The sequence below is a fragment of the Aquarana catesbeiana genome, linkage group LG01 (genome assembly GCF_042186555.1).
Source record: "Aquarana catesbeiana isolate 2022-GZ linkage group LG01, ASM4218655v1, whole genome shotgun sequence".
Taxonomy (NCBI): Eukaryota; Metazoa; Chordata; class Amphibia; order Anura; family Ranidae; genus Aquarana; species Aquarana catesbeiana.
In genome coordinates this window covers 58,160,988-58,176,911 of record NC_133324.1, presented here as the reverse complement: position 1 = coordinate 58,176,911, position 15,924 = coordinate 58,160,988, and the positions used below count along the sequence as shown (strand labels likewise).

Sequence of the window (15,924 nt, the reverse complement as noted above, 5' to 3'; positions counted from 1 at the left end):
CCCACAATAGGGCGTGTGTGTGTGTGTGTGTGTGTGTGTGTGTGTGTGTGTGTGTGTGTGTGTGTGTGTGTGTGTGTGTGTGTGTGTGTGTGTGTGTGTGTGTGTGTGTGTGTGTGTGTGTGTGTGTGTGTGTGTGTGTGTGTGTGTGTGTGTGTGTGTGTGTGTGTGTTGGGGATTAAGAGAGGCTCCAGATTATATTGTCTATATTGTATTTTTATATGTTCAATCATGCATATTGTTTGATTTTGTATCATTACCATGTATGAATCGAATTGGGTTTTTGTATTACTACCATAAAAATACCCTGGCTATGAACTATTAAATATGAATTTTACTCAATTAATTATAATTATTTACCTTGTACCCACAAGTTTCAATTAAAGTCCCAATTTCCCTCTCCTCTTTCCTCCCCCCCTCCCTTATTTCCCCATTTTCTCCATATGCAAAAATGAGATTTCCTATTTTTTGCATACACCCTTGCACATGATAAGATGTTCCTAGCAAAGTTTTAAAGTGGTAGTATTACACTCCAAAAAAATGGCATAAATGAAACAAAGTATTACTAAAAGAAAAACTTTTTTTTGTAGTTTTGGATAGAGTGTAGAGAAATTAGAACACCTGTCTGTGTCCTTGTTAGGGAGATTCACCCTCTCTATGTGTCCTGTTTACCATTATCAAAGGGAGTGGAAGTGATTTTCGTTCTTGTCCCATCAAATAATATCGAATGAACTGTCGTGATCGGCTCTCAAAAGCTGTGTACTAACGATCAGATTTGCGTACGATCACTTTGAAAGCGGTATTTTTCGTCCAATTTTTCTGATCGTGGGTACCGGCCTTAACTGTGGGGTGGGCAACAGCCACCAATGGATATTAGACAGAACCAGGAGTTGAGCAACAAACAGAAGGACTAAACCCAAATCTGATTAAGAAGGCCCCTTTCACACTAGCGCACCTGTCTGTTTTTCAGGCGGACCTGATCGGACTACACATTGTTCTCTATAGGGCAGCGGATATGTATCCGCTGTCAGCCGCCGGCATCAGATTTGCTAAAAACAGACGAATGGGGATACAGTTGCTATCTGTCCGGTGGATTCCATCCGACTGCCCCCACAGAGAGCAGTGGGCTGTGTTTATGTCCACTCTGCATAGTGGAGGTGGACCTTTCATCTGCAGGCAGATCCGATTGGACAGATTCCGACCCCTGTCAAAGAGGCTGAAGAGTTGAGGTTCCCTACAGGACAGGGGAACTGCTAAAGACCCAGTCGAGGTCATAGAGTAGAGTTGCCACCTCATCCCTTTAAACCCGGACACATATGAATCACACAGGTTCTCAGGCTAATGTAATGCAGATAAGGCACCAAGTGACTTTAATTACCTCCTTAATCAGCCACAGAACCTGTGTTATTAATATGTGTTCGGTTTTAAAGGGATGAGGTGGCAACCCTATCATAGAGGATTAACTCTAGACCAGGAAAAGAACAGCTGCCAAATGAAAAGTTTACCTAAGTCTCTAGCAGCAGAAGCTGTGAGCCAGAGCAACCACCAAAAAGTGTAGTAAAATTACTACCCAAACAGGGAGAACAGAATAACAAAAACAATGGTCAACAAGGGGAACAGTGGAAGGTTTTCCAGTCTCAAAACAGATCCCCAAGTTAAAATGGAACAGGTCAACAAGACCAGCTGGTCTAGAGAGGATAAATGGCCCAAGCCTTTAACTTCGGACCCTATGCATCAGGGAAGCAAGGTTCCAAGAAGGAGTAGGGATTTCTAGGACTGCCATTCAATCTTGTTATCTAAGGTGTTGCAGACAACCCCAGTGGAATCACCCTTAAGTTGGATAGACTGGTAAAAAAGGAGGAGAAAATGGGTGCAAGAAGTAACCCCAGACAAGTGGGAAGATAACAACTTCATACTGATGCAGCAACCTCAGAATAAACAAACGTGTCCACAAGGACACCCTGAATTTTCAGGGAACTGACAGGGAAACCCCCCTGCGGGGCCTGTCCATCTAATCTGGGACATGGGATTACAAGTCCTTTGACTGCAGCGCGCTGATACTGGAGGAGATCCATTTACTGGGTAAGCCTGCCATAATGTGCAAATATGCATACAAAGGAGTAACATCATTATGGCCCAACCTATCAGGTTGGCCCATGACTCCAAACCTGGAAGAAGAACGGGTGAAGATGGAAGTGACAGCCACGGAGGGGTTGCAGACATCACAGCACTTGAGGGGATCGCTTTGCTAGGTAAATCTGCTATAATATATATGTATGCAAGGGAGTTACGTCATTCTGGCCCAGTTAATAAAGAGGCCAAAGACTCCGAACCCGGCAGAAGACGGGGTAAAGATGAAAGTGTGGGCCAAGAAGGGAATAGATTACCACAAGAATGGCCTGTAATGTAATATATACACAAGCAGCATTGGACTGCAGGCCGCAAACCCCCACCACCCATAAACACCATTAATACTAATAATAAAGAAGACACTGTACACAGGAAATGGCATGAAATTGCTGCGGTACTTTATTGATTTACCAATTACGACATAAATCATTGCAAGAAGATTTTAATTTAAATAACAATAATAACAGACAAATTCACCAACTTCTTTGCTCAATTATTAGAACTCGAGCATATATAGAGAAAATCAACGCCCCCCCCCAAATCCAGGGTGGCAGAAAACCACATAGAGCACTGCAACGGGGGGGCGGGTGGTACCTCCTTTTGCTTGAAGGTCCAAAGAGGACAAGAACCATATCCAGCCGCCCTTATATAGCCTTTGGCCAGCATCCCATAATATTCCCAGGTGTTCCCATTGGCTTTCATAGCCCACCTGGGAAAACTCAGGGAATTCCTAAAGGAGCCATGTACCCAACACTGCAAATAAATATAACTGCAATATCCATTACACAGCTTTGAGAAGGAAAAATTAGGGGGGGGAGACCAGCCACAGTCCCATGAAGGTGAGCCCAAAGGGTTGTGCCCCCCTTTAACATTGGCTCTTCCCGCACCATTGCTAGGATGCAGGCAACTCGAGCTGCCTAGTGTCCTTCATGCTGAAATATGCATGTGTGGGAGTTATGTCATGCCAGCCAATTAAGTTGGCCAAGGACTCCGAACCTAAAAAACGGTTGAAGATGAAAGTGTTTTCCAAGGCAGGGAGTGGTGACATCACAGCACTGGGGGGGGAATCCTCTTAATGGGTAAGTCTGCCATAGGTGCAAATATGTATGCACAAGAGTTACGTCATTCTGGCACAGCCAATCAAGTTGGCCAATAACTCCGAACCTGGAAGGAATGCAGATGAAGATGGAAGTGCCAGCCATGGAGGGGAGCATGGACATTGCAGCACTGAAGGAAATCACTTTACTAGGTAAGTGTGCCATAATATGCATGCACCAGACTTTTTGTCATTGCAGCCCATTCAATCAAGTAGGCCAATGATTCCGAACCTGGGAGAAGACAAAGATGGAAGTACCAGCACTGGATTCCCTTCAGTGCTGACATCAAAGGACTAGAGGGAACCGCTTTCCTGGGTAATTCTGCCATAATGTGCAACGTACACAGGATTTGTGTCATTCTGGCCCAGTCCATCAAAGACTCTGAACCTGGAAGTAGATCGGGTAAAGATGGAAGTGCCAGCCATTGAGGGAAATGTGAACATCACAGTGCTGGAAGGGTTTTTGCTTTACTGGGTAAGTCTGTCACAAAGTTGTGCACATGCACTTTATGCCAAAGAGTTTCCTTTTTCACTGCCTTTGGTTTACTCCCACGTTAAGAAGAATGAATAAAGTAAAGTAAAACTTGATGTCAAACATACTGAAAAATAGACTGAGTTTACATACAGTATACTATATATTAGACCTGGGAGACGGGATGGCTGCCACACTGGTTACATGATCAGGAGTCTGTCCTGTCAGGAGTTGACAGCCCAGCCACTGTGCTGGCAGCATGAAATAAGTGCACTGTTTCAGCACAGAAACCTTGTCCATCCATGGATGCATATGTGCAGCATGTGGGCATTTAAGCCCACTTTTTTTTTTTTTAATTATTATTCTTTAACCGCTTGCTGACTGTATAGTGTATATATACGGCGGCTCTCCTGCGCAGGATCACGTACCTAGTACGTGATCCTGCACTTCTGGGTTTAAGGCACGCACGCCCGCCGGCGGCAGCCTGCTCCCGCTGTAATTAGAGCGGGAGCTGATTGGCGGACTCGATTTCCACCGGCACCCGCCAATGCTTTGGTACACAGGCAGAACAGTGGCCTGCCTATGTAAACAAGGCAGATCGCCGTTCTGTCACTACAGAAGACATGGATCCTCTGTCTCTGCTAAGCAGAGGCACCGATCCATACCTTCTCCTAGTACAAACACCTCCCCCACAGTGAGTTAACCACATTTAACCCTTTGATCGCCCCTGATGTTAACCCCTTCCCCGACGGTGTCATTAGTACAGTGACAGTGCATATTTCTTTTACCACTGATCACAGTATTAGTGTCACTGGTCCCCAAAAAGTGTCAGTTAGTGTCCCGACCGTCCACCGCAATATTGCAGTCTATAAGTCGCTGATCGCTGCCATTACTATTACAACAAAAAAAAAATAAAAATATATCCCACCCATAGTTTGTAGACGCTATAACTTTTGTGCAAACCAATCAATATACACTTATTAGGATTTTTTTTAAACCAAAAATATGTAGCAGAATACTTATTGGCCTAACTTGATGAAGAAATTAGATTTTTTTACATTTTTTTTTATTGCACATGTCTTATAGCAGAAAGTAAAAAATATATGTTTTTTCAAAAAATTGTCTGCCTTTTTTTTGTTTATAGCCCAAAAAATAAAAACCACAGAGGTGATCAAATACCACCAAAATAAAGCTCTATTTGTGTGTGTGTGTGTGTGTGTGTGTGTGTGTGTGTGGGATATAAATTTTGTTTAGGTACAGTGTCGCACGACCTGAGCAATTGTTAGTTAACGTAATGCAGTGCCCTATCGCAAAAAAAATGGCCTGGTCATGAAGGGGGGTAAACCTTCCAGAGCTGAAGTGGTTAAAGGTTAGCATCAAGCTGAGGGAGTCACTTCAAAAAAAAGGCAATGAGACATAATCTGTTAGAATTACATGCCCACTTTCTGCCAGTGTAGTCAATGCTAACAGTACCGGTTCTGTAAGTGGAAAAAGAAACAGAGCAATAAGCCATAATTCCCTATAACTGCTGTAAATGAGAGGTAAACTATAAACAGAACAGCAAGGTAAGTGAGTTCATCATGTTAATAACTGGCTAGCGACAGATGCAGCGCTATGTTCAAAGAAGCGTCTTCTGCTACTATTCAATAGTAATATTGGATGTATTAATGGATATTGAGTAATATTACTCAACAGGTCCAGGTAGGCCCAATAGCAGGGCCACGCCTAGGACGATCACTCTGACAGCACAGGATGCGTACAGCCCACTCTTTTTGATTACATAGGCGGCAAGAGGTTACATACATTTATTACAATGTGTACATTTTTTTTTTCTTTAGCAAGAATGTAGTTCCCGCTTTATGTAAGGTTACCCATAAAATGCTTAAAAATGTATTTATTATGTCTCTGTTTAGATCCTAATTTTATGGACTTCTCAGAACAGTGTTTAAGGTGCATTGTAAAACTACCAGGAAAGTATTGTGCAAGACATGTCTAGAAACAGAAAGACTTCCTAGAAATCATTTTTAAAGGAAAAATGTATTTGAAAAAAAAGTTTTGGGCTTGCATCAGTTCACTAATTAGCCAAAAAGTACCCCTGCTTATTTATTTAATTATTTATTTTTGAAGAGACTTACTCAAAGCTTTTTTTTCAAAAATGCTATACCTGCAAAGAATGATTAAAACGATTGATTATCCTTCTGCTTGAGCCACCAAGCGCTGCTCCTTTGCAGAGCAATCCCAAAGTAAAAACCTCTTCATAAAATTGACACTTCTGGGAGTGTCGATCACCTTAGGTTCCCCCCCCCCCCTGCAGATTTGAATGGATCTTCCCGCTGACCTTCCTGTCACTACTGTATTCTGTAATAGCTGAGGATCAGAGGGGAGGAACCACTCAGTGCTACAGGGGGGGGACCCAGGTGATCGACACTTTTTTAAAGTGCTGATTTCAGGCTCCGTTTGGGGATTACTCTGCAGCAGAGCAGTTTGTGGGCAGCAGAAGAGGTAAGGATTCCTTAGCTACTTTGCAGGCACGGCATTACACTCCCCCCGTCATTGCTGATTCCAATGGCATTAAGGTTGGCAAAGCAGATTACATTTTAAGGGGCATAAATATGCTGTGGCGAGGTATTTCATTTCCTGCTGCCCGTTGGCTCCTGGGATATTAGTGTCATCCATTCTAGGAGTCAATGGGCATCCTTGATTGACAGGTTGCCATAACAAGGGGGCGGGAACTTCCTCTGACGCCGCCATTGTTAAGGCAACCTGCAACACACTGAGTGCGCCACGCTTTGTTCACAATGCGCAGGCGCGAGTTCGGGAGGTGCATGCTGGGTACCCAGCAGCAACATTTCCCGGAGGAAACTTTGAGAGGGCTTCAGATGCCCTCTCAAATCCAGAGGGGCAGTGCGTACAAAAAATAAAAAATAAGACAGTAAACTTTTTCATTTGCAGCATATGCCGATTTAGACCACATAAGCTGCAATTATCATGGGGGTTATTTGAAAAAAAAAAAAAAAAAAAAAACACAAGGCCGGAGCTCCGCTTTACCATAGCCATGCCGCTGCTTTACAGTGACTCTGGTGCTTACTCAACATTTCTTAAAGGTATGGGTTCCTAAGAACATTTTTGTATTAAGGCCTAAAGGCACACTTCACTTTTAGCCCTGATACACGAGGCTCCGGCGTATAGTTGTGGCTACAGGGCACAGGCGCACTGCCCAGCCTTGCTGCCAGCAGCCTACCAAACTCTATGAGAGTCTGACAGCTGCTGCAGCCCAATGGGGCTGAGCAGTGCACTCAGCGGTACTTCCGTTTAGGGCAATATGCACCCAGCACCGTACCCATGGAACACAGGCTGCATTCGTCCCTAGGCGCATATTGCATAGCTCCCAACTGTCCCTGATTTTGAGGGACTGTCCCTGATTTGGAGCAATGTCCCCCTGTCGCTCTTTCCCCCCTCATTTTGGTCTGATCCATATAGTTTGTATATAAAATTTACTTTTTATCTTTCAAAAAGTGTTTCGCAGGGCTAAACCTTTCATCCAAATTCTAAATTGCTGCATTTGTAAATGTTAAAAGCCAAAATAAAGGAATAGTAGTGGTAAAAAAGAAGCCCTTGTGGATTTAATTAACCTTTTTTTTTTTTTCTTGTTAATTCTCCTTTAAGGGGGTGTGGCTGGGAGCGTGTCCTATGCCTACATACGTTTGCTAGTAGGTGTTCCTCATCCCCATCTCAAAATGTTGGGAGGTATGATATTGCCCTAAACGTACATACTGCTAGGTACACTGCCTAACCCCATTGAGCCGCGGCAGCTGTCAGACTCTCATAGAGAGTCTGCTGCCAGGGGGGGCTGGATGGTGCGCCTGCGCACTGAAGCTACTGCTAAATCCCAGAGCCTCATGCACCAGGGCTAAATGGCCAGTGTAAATAAGCCCGATTTCTAAAAATCTACAGGTCCTGGAGTTCCTGTCTACATTAAATAAAATCCTCCAAAAATACAGGTTTTCCACTGCTAATTAGGTAAAAGAACAGCGTGATCGCTTTATTGGTCTGCTCTACAACACTATGACCTACTCCCATGTGTAACACATTGGGTGTAATATGTTGGCAACTACCGCTACGGTGATCATAAAAAGTGAATACAATACATTTTATGCTCAGACGCTTGTATGAAAATGAGTTACGATCAAGCGTATGTAATAGCAAAACTTTTTTTTTTTTTTTTTTTTTTTACTTTTGGCAGGAGTGGGGGATTCCGCTATAGGTCTGATTCACACCAATGCAGGATGCAGGTTGCCCTATTCCGGGTGCATTTCACGTTTTTTCAATACATGCTTTTGATCCATTAAAGTCTATGGAACCAGAAAAAAGTTCCTGGCCCTTTCCAAAAAAAGGGCACATATGCCCGTGAACATATGTGAACGTGACCCATAGGAAACCATGTTAAATGTGTTTCTGCAAAACTGAAAACGCACTAAAAAAAAAAAAATGCATAGGTGTGAACCAGGCCTTAACCAAATAATTTCTGTGACCGCGTTGCAAAGTATCTTATCTAGAGATCCTGACATTCACCCTCCTTCAGAAAATCTGAACTGCCTATCAGGTGTGCAGGAGACCTGATAGGCGTAATGCCAGACACAATGAATACACAGAGCCTTTGGGCATTCCCCGGCTCGATAAACGGGTTTACATACACTTTAAAGTTGACCTGTCTAACACCTGGGTGTCTATATATATATATATATATATATATATATATATATATATATATATATATATATATATATATATATATATATATATATATATATAACACACACACACACACACACACTATATTACGAAAAGTATTGGAAGGCCTGGTTTTACACGCACTTGAACTTTAATGGCATCCCAGCCTTAGTCTGTAGGGTTCAGTATTGGGTTGGCCCTCCCTTTGCAGATATAACAGCTTCAACTCTTCTGGGAAGGCTGTCCACAAGGTTTAGGAGTGTGTCTATGGGAATGTTTGACCATTCTTCCAGAAGCACATTTGTGAGGTCAGGCACTGATGTTGGACGAGAAGGCCTAGCTCTAATTCATCGCAAAGGTGATGCCATTAACCACTAGACATCCGCGCTATGGCCGAATGACGGCCACAGCGCGGACCTGCATTCCCGGGAGGACGTCATATGACGTCCTCCCCTGTGCACGCTCCCTGCGCGCGCCCTGCAGGGCGCGCGCCGGTCGCGCTGTGATCACCGAGTCACTGAGACTCGGCTGATCACCGATCTGAGTAAGGGGCCGGTCCCGGCCCCTTACCATGTGATCAGCTGTCAGCCAATGACAGCTGATCACATGATGTAAACAGGAAGATCGGTAATCTTTTTTTTTCACTCGCGCTGACAGCGCGAGTAGAGAAAAAAGCCGATCAACAGGCTCAGATGTCAGGGACATCGGTCCTGAAGTGGAAGCACAACACATTCCTCATCAGTGCCACCCAAAAGTGCCACCTAACAGTGCCCAGAGTGCCACCTAACAGTGCCCACAGTGCCACCTATCAATGCCAACAAGTGCCACCTATCAATGCCCACAAGTGCCACCTACCAATGCCCACCTGTAGTGCCAATCAGTGCCACCTGTCAGTGCTGCCCATCACTGCCACCCATCAGTGCCCATCACTGCCACCTATCAGTGCCCATCACTGCCGCCTCATCAACCTACATCAATGAAGAAGAAAAAGTACCCGTTAAAAATTTTTTATAACAAAATATAAAAAAAAAATTTTTTATTTTTTTTTTTAAATTCAGGTTTTTACATTTTTTTAACAAAAAGTAAAAACCGCAGAGGTGATCAAATACCACCAAAAGAAAGCTCTATTTGTGGGAAAAAAAATGATAAAAATTTCATTTGGGTACAGCGTTGTATGACCGCGCAATTGTCATTCAAAATGCGTTAGCGCTGAAAGCTAAAAATTGGCCTGGATAGGAGGGGGGTTTACGTGCCCTGTAAGCAAGTGGTTAAAGTTCATGTAAAGGCAGGCGTCCCAATACTTTTGGTAATATAGTGTAGGTGACTTTCATGCAATCCGGCAGCTTTACCGTGTTGTAAGTTTCTCATCTAGAGATCCGAAAATTCACCCTCCTTCAGAAAATCACTGACCTGCCTATTGAGTCTGCAGGAGACCTGCCAGACATACTGAAAAATAGATGTTGGGTTTACATACACTTTAACCGCTTGCCGACTAGCCGCCGTCATTATACTGCGGCAGGTCGGCACGATCCCGCGAGCCATCGTAGCTTTACGTCGGCTTGCAGGATCAGAATAGCAGGCGCACACGCTGCACTGCGGGGGTGCCAGCGCTCGTGGCTGAAGGTCGCGATGACCGCCGGCCACGAGCGATCGCGGGCACAAGAGGCAGAACAGGGACATGTGTGTGTAAACGCACAAATTCCTGTTCTGTTCAGAGTGGCAGTTCCTATTAGCTAGGAACCACAATCTGTCATCCCCTCTAGGTCAGTCCCCTCCCCCCTACAGTTAGAAACACACACAGGGAACACAGTTAACCCCTTGATCGCCCCCCTAGTGTTAACCCCTTCCCTGCCAGTGACATTTTTACAATAATCAGTGCATTTTTATAGCACTGATCGCTGTATAAATGCCAATGGTCCCAAAAATGTGTCAAAAGTGTCCGATGTGTCCGCCATAATGTCGCAGTCCCGATAAAAATCGCAGATCGCCATTACTAGTAAAAAAAATAATAATAATAATAATAATAAAAATGCTATAAATCTATCCCTTATTTTGTAGACGCTATAACTTTTGCGCAAACCAATCAATATACGCTCATTGCGATTACCAAAAATATGTAGAAGAATACATATCTGTCTAAACAGAGAAAAAATTAGCTTTTTTTTAAAAAAAAAAAGAGGATATTTATTATAGCAAAAAGTACAAAATATTGTGGGGTTTTTTTCAAAATTGTCGCTCTCTTTTTTTGTTTATAGCACAAAAAATAAAAAAACGCAAAGGCAATCAAATACCACCAAGCTCTATTTGTGGGAAAAAAAACATTTGTTTGGGTGCAACGTCGCACGACCGCGCAATAGTCAGTAAAAGCGACGCAGTTAGAGTTGCCACCTCATCCCTTTAAACCCGAACACCTTTGAATTACACAGGTTCTGAGGCTAATTAAATGCAGATAAGGCACCGAGTGAGTTTAATTACCACCTTAATCAGCCACAGAACCTGTGTAAGTAATATGTGTTCGGGCTTAAGGGGATGAGGCGGCAACCCTAGACGCAGTGCCGAATCGCAAAAAATGGCCCGGTCATTCAGCAGCCAAATGTTCCGGGAGGCTGAAGTGGTTAAAGTTGACCTGTCTAAGGCTGGATTCACACCTATGCATTTTTAGTGCTTTTTGCATTTTGCACATTTGCACTACAGAACGTGTTCAATAGGAAACCATGTTAAATGCACTGTAGTGCAAATCTGCAAAATGCAAAAAGCACTAAAAATGCATAGGTGTGAATCCAGCCTAACACCCCGGCGCCTCTGTCATGCAACCCAGCAGCTTCAGTACTTTTTGGAAGAGAGAACTGGACTCAGGCTCTATTCACACTAATGCGTTTTTTGATGCATTTTGCAGAAATGCATGGGAATTTTTTTTAAATGGGTTCCTATGGAACATGTTCACATCAATGCATTTTTTTTGTGCCTCTGCGTTTTTGGAAAGGGTCGGGGACTTTTTTTCATGCAAAATGCAGCGTTTTGCATGTAATAGAATTCAATGGACCCGCATCCAAAAAAGCAATTACCACGTTTTTAGCGCGTTTTGCGTTTTTTTTTTCCCCTTTCATTTTTTTTTTTAACACTGTATACAGTATAAAAAAAAAAAACACTGTAAAAAAAAAAAACAAAAAAAAACCGCTAAACGCATGTTCAAAAACGCGGCAAGCACGCAAAAAGCACTGCAGGAACGCTCAAAAGCAACATGCATAGGTGTGAATCTAGCCTAAGTGTTGCAGATCAGGAGCCTTGACTCTACTATTGTATTGCATTTTATTTTCCGGTTGGTAATTTATTAAGCCAAAAACGGCCAAACTTCAATCTGAACTGAAGCTTAGCGATAGCAGCCCTCCGATGTCTCCTAGTACAGGTTGCCTGTTTGAACGATGACTGTTGAAAAAAAAATGTTGGGTTTTTTTTTTGGCATGCAATGCGAAAATAGAGAGTGCAGAGAGCATACACCAGTCCTATTTCAGCATCCCGACCGCATACAATCTGGCTACATCTGTTCAGCTGCACCTTATCATTGTCTCTGCTGTCATTTTTTTTCTTTTAAAGAAGAGCCCTGGGATTGTACGCTTTCTACAAACTGACTCACCCAGAAGTTGTCCTTGAAGAAAGCCCCTCTCATGGTGAATCTCAGTTGATTCTCAGCACCGCCAGGACCAGCTTCTAGTAACTCCACTGAAAGGGAAGTGAAATGTCAGTACAAGCTTGCAGAAAACCAAACTTTACTATCTGCCAAGAATAATGTCATAATTTGTTCCTCAATTGTCCTTCCTTCTTTACTATGCCCTGCCCCATTGGAGTCCCACAAGCTCAAGCTGTGCCTGGGCTATGCTGACTGCAACAGACACCGGTCACAGCTAGAATCTGGCTACAGAGTGACGCCTGCTGGTCAGTAGAGATATAACACCCCATACCATTGTCTTTCCAGGCCATTTCTTTCTATGCATATTTTTTTTTTTTTTTGTGGAATAACTATGGGGCCTTTATTATTGAACACCTGACCCTAAATTCCTCATCAGTATCTGATTAACCACAGGTTCCAGAGGTCACAAAGCAGGTTCCATCCACACCTGCCGGTAAAACCACCCACGACAAAAAAAATTTGGAGGGCGATTGGGTACTTGCCAGGAAACTGGAGAAAGTTTGAAATCAGTAGTTGCCACCCTCAGCTATTCTTTAAACAGTATTAAACCCAAAAAATGAAATATATTGCAGCTTATTAGTTCTTAGATGTGGTGACTGCATTTGTTTTAGTCTTTTTTTTTCTCACCTGGTGATCTTGCCAGTGTCTCCTCTCTGGATGGAGGAGCAACAGAGACACCTTTCAACAGCATCATTGTCAGTCTGGGGAAAGGGTATTATTTGGATACAGATTTAGTAGGACTTGACTAACAAATGAAAGCCAAACCTCCAGCCAACACTTTTTTAACCAATACCGCTCCGGAAGGTTTACCCCCCCTCATGACCAGGACATTTTTTGTGATGCGGCACCGCGTTAATTTAACTGACAATTCCGCGGTCGTGCGGCGCTGTGCCCAAATAAAATTGTCTTTTTTTCCACAAATAGAGCTTTCCTTTGGTGGTATTTGAACACCTCTGCACGTTTTTATTTTCTGTGCTATAAACAAAAAAAGACTGACAATTTGGAAAAAAACAAAACAAAAAAAAACCAATATTTTTTTACTTTCTGCTATAAAACGTATCCAGTAAAATATTTAAATAAAAAGCTAATTTCTCCATCAATTTAGGCCAATATGTATTCTGCTACATATTTTTGGTAAAAAAAAAAAAAAAAAAAAAAAACCAATAAGTATACATTGGTTGGTTTGCGCAAAAGTTATAGCGTCTACAAACTATGGGATATTTTTATGGAATTTTTATTTTTTTACTAGTAATGGAGGTGATCAGCGACTTATAGCAGGACTGAGACAAATCAGTCACTAAGTGACACCTTATTTGGGGTCCAGTGACACTTACACAGCGATCAGTGCTAAAATATGCACTGTACTAATGGCACTGGCAGGGAAGGGGTTAACATCAGGGGGAATCAAAGGGCTAAATGTGTCCCTAGGGGGTGCTTTCTAACTGTTGGGGAGGTACTTGTACTGTAAGAAGACAGAGATTCGTGTTCCTGATTAGCAGAAACACAAGATCTCTGTCTTCTCCTGTCACAGAACAGCGATTTGCCTTGTTTACATAGGCAGACCGCCGTTCTGTCTGCCTTGGGAATGATCGGCAGGTCCTGGCGAACATGGGGCTGCCGGACCTACTGATTGGCTCCCACTGTGTCCAATCAGAGGCGGAAAGAGGCTGCGGACATAATACAGAACACCGACAGAGGCTGCGGACATGATACAGGAGGAGGACAGAGGCTGCGGACGTGATACAGGAGGTGGACAGAGGCTGCGGACATGATACAGGAGGTGGAAAGAGGCTGCGGACATGATACAGGAGGTGGAAAGAGGCTGCGGACATGATACAGGAGGTGGACAGAGGCTGCGGACATGATACAGGAGGTGGACAGAGGCTGCGGACATGATACAGGAGGTGGACAGAGGCTGCGGACATGATACAGGAGGTGGACAGAGGCTGCGGACATGATACAGGAGGTGGACAGAGGCTGCGGACATGATACAGGAGGTGGACAGAGGCTGCGGACATGATACAGGAGGTGGACAGAGGCTGCGGACATGATACAGGAGGTGGACAGAGGCTGCGGACATGATACAGGAGGTGGACAGAAGCTGCGGACATGATACAGGAGGTGGACAGAGGCTGCGGACATGATACAGGAGGTGGACAGAGGCTGCGAACATGATACAGGAGGTGGACAGAGGCTGCGGACATGATACAGGAGGTGGACAGAGGCTGCGGACATGATACAGGAGGTAGACAGAGGCTGCGGACATGATACAGGAGATTGGACAGAGGCTGCGGACATGATACAGGAGATTGGACAGAGGCTGCGGACATGATATAGCAGGTGGACAGAGGCTGCGGACATGATACAAGAGGTTGACAGAGGCTGCGGACATGATACAAGAGGTTGACAGAGGCTGCGGACATGATACAGGAGGTGGACAGAGGCTGCGGACATGATACAGGAGGTGGACAGAGGCTGCTGACATGATACAGGAGATGGACAGAGGCTGCGAACATGATATAGCAGGTGGACAGAGGCTGCGGACATGATACAAGAGGTTGACAGAGGCTGCGGACATGATACAGGAGGTTGACAGAGGCTGCGGACATGATACAGGAGGTTGACAGAGGCTGCTGACATGATACAGGAGGTGGACAGAGGCTGCAGACATTGTAGCTTCCTCCTCTGTCCACCTTCATATTACCTCTCCACATCAGTGTGTCCTCCTCCTATGCCCCTTTCATCTCTCCACAGGGCAGCACATCAGTGTCCTCCTCTGTCCCCTGCATGGCTTCAACCTCCAGTAATCCCCTCTCCCCCCCCCCCCCTCCCCACACAGTGTCACTCTCATCACCCCTCATCAGCTCCTCCTCTGCTGTGGCGAGTGCACGAGGCTGTCAGGGCTGGGCTCAGCCCTTCCTTCTCTGAGCTGGTCACTCAGTTGTCGGCTAATTACCAGCTCTCATCTCTCTCCACAATTAACCAGCTGTAGTGGATCTGCTCGTCAGTCGCGCCTACTTAAAAGATCTCCAGCTCACTTTATTCCTGCCTTTGCCTTGGTCACATCACAAGAAACCATCTCCTGCGTTCCTGTTTAAAATCTGGCTTTGCTGACATTCCTTCTGGCTCCTTGTCCTGCTTGCTGTTCCTCTACTTGGATCCCTGACTTCTGGCCTGGCTGATTACCCGATCTGGTTACTGAACTCTGGCTTGGCTGATAACCTGATCTGGTTACTGAACTCTGGCTTGGCTGACTACCCGATTCGGTTACTGGACTCTGGCTATGCTTTGACTACGCTTACTCTATTTGCCTTGTGATTTTACCGTACTTCTGTCTCGGTCTGGTTCATGGTTTCTGACAGAGGCACCGCCACGAAAGAGTGGACTGGCTTCTATTTAAAAATGGCACCAGGTGGCCCCATTACGTTACTGCGCATGCGCCACCAGGCCGAGCCTGTACGAGCTGTTCTTAGCCCAGCCGGCCTCTTAAGCAATTTAGATATTCATGCGACAGGTCAGCGCTGAATAAACTTGGAGGATTATTGGAATATCCCTTGTCATAGGGATTGACATACAGCTGCTTCACCTGCATTTTTGATCCCAACGCTGGTGACATACATATCTTTACATGTACCATCTTTCACCGTAGCATACAGGCTTTCAGTCCTTGTTCGCACCATGGTGTAGAGACTCCAGTTTTTCTGCACAAGTTCTGAAAGGTCTCAAAGAAAACAATGGTTCTCTATCTGCACTGTTCACATCACACCTTGCGGATATTTTTCTGCGCAGGAATCTGCAACGTATGCAATT

At 44.4% G+C, this 15,924-nt stretch overlaps 1 protein-coding gene across 1 annotated transcript in view; it reads right to left on the bottom strand.

The window, feature by feature from the left end:
* PSTPIP2 (proline-serine-threonine phosphatase interacting protein 2) overlaps nucleotides 1-12,642 on the bottom strand; it is a 166,222-nt gene extending 153,580 nt beyond the window's left edge. Inside the window, exon 1 of the mRNA XM_073618847.1 lies at nucleotides 12,061-12,642. Coding sequence (XP_073474948.1) covers nucleotides 12,061-12,093 — 33 coding nt within the window. The 5' untranslated portion in view covers nucleotides 12,094-12,642. The remainder of the gene's footprint in view (nucleotides 1-12,060) is intronic.
* Between the last annotated feature and the right edge of the window lie 3,282 nt (nucleotides 12,643-15,924).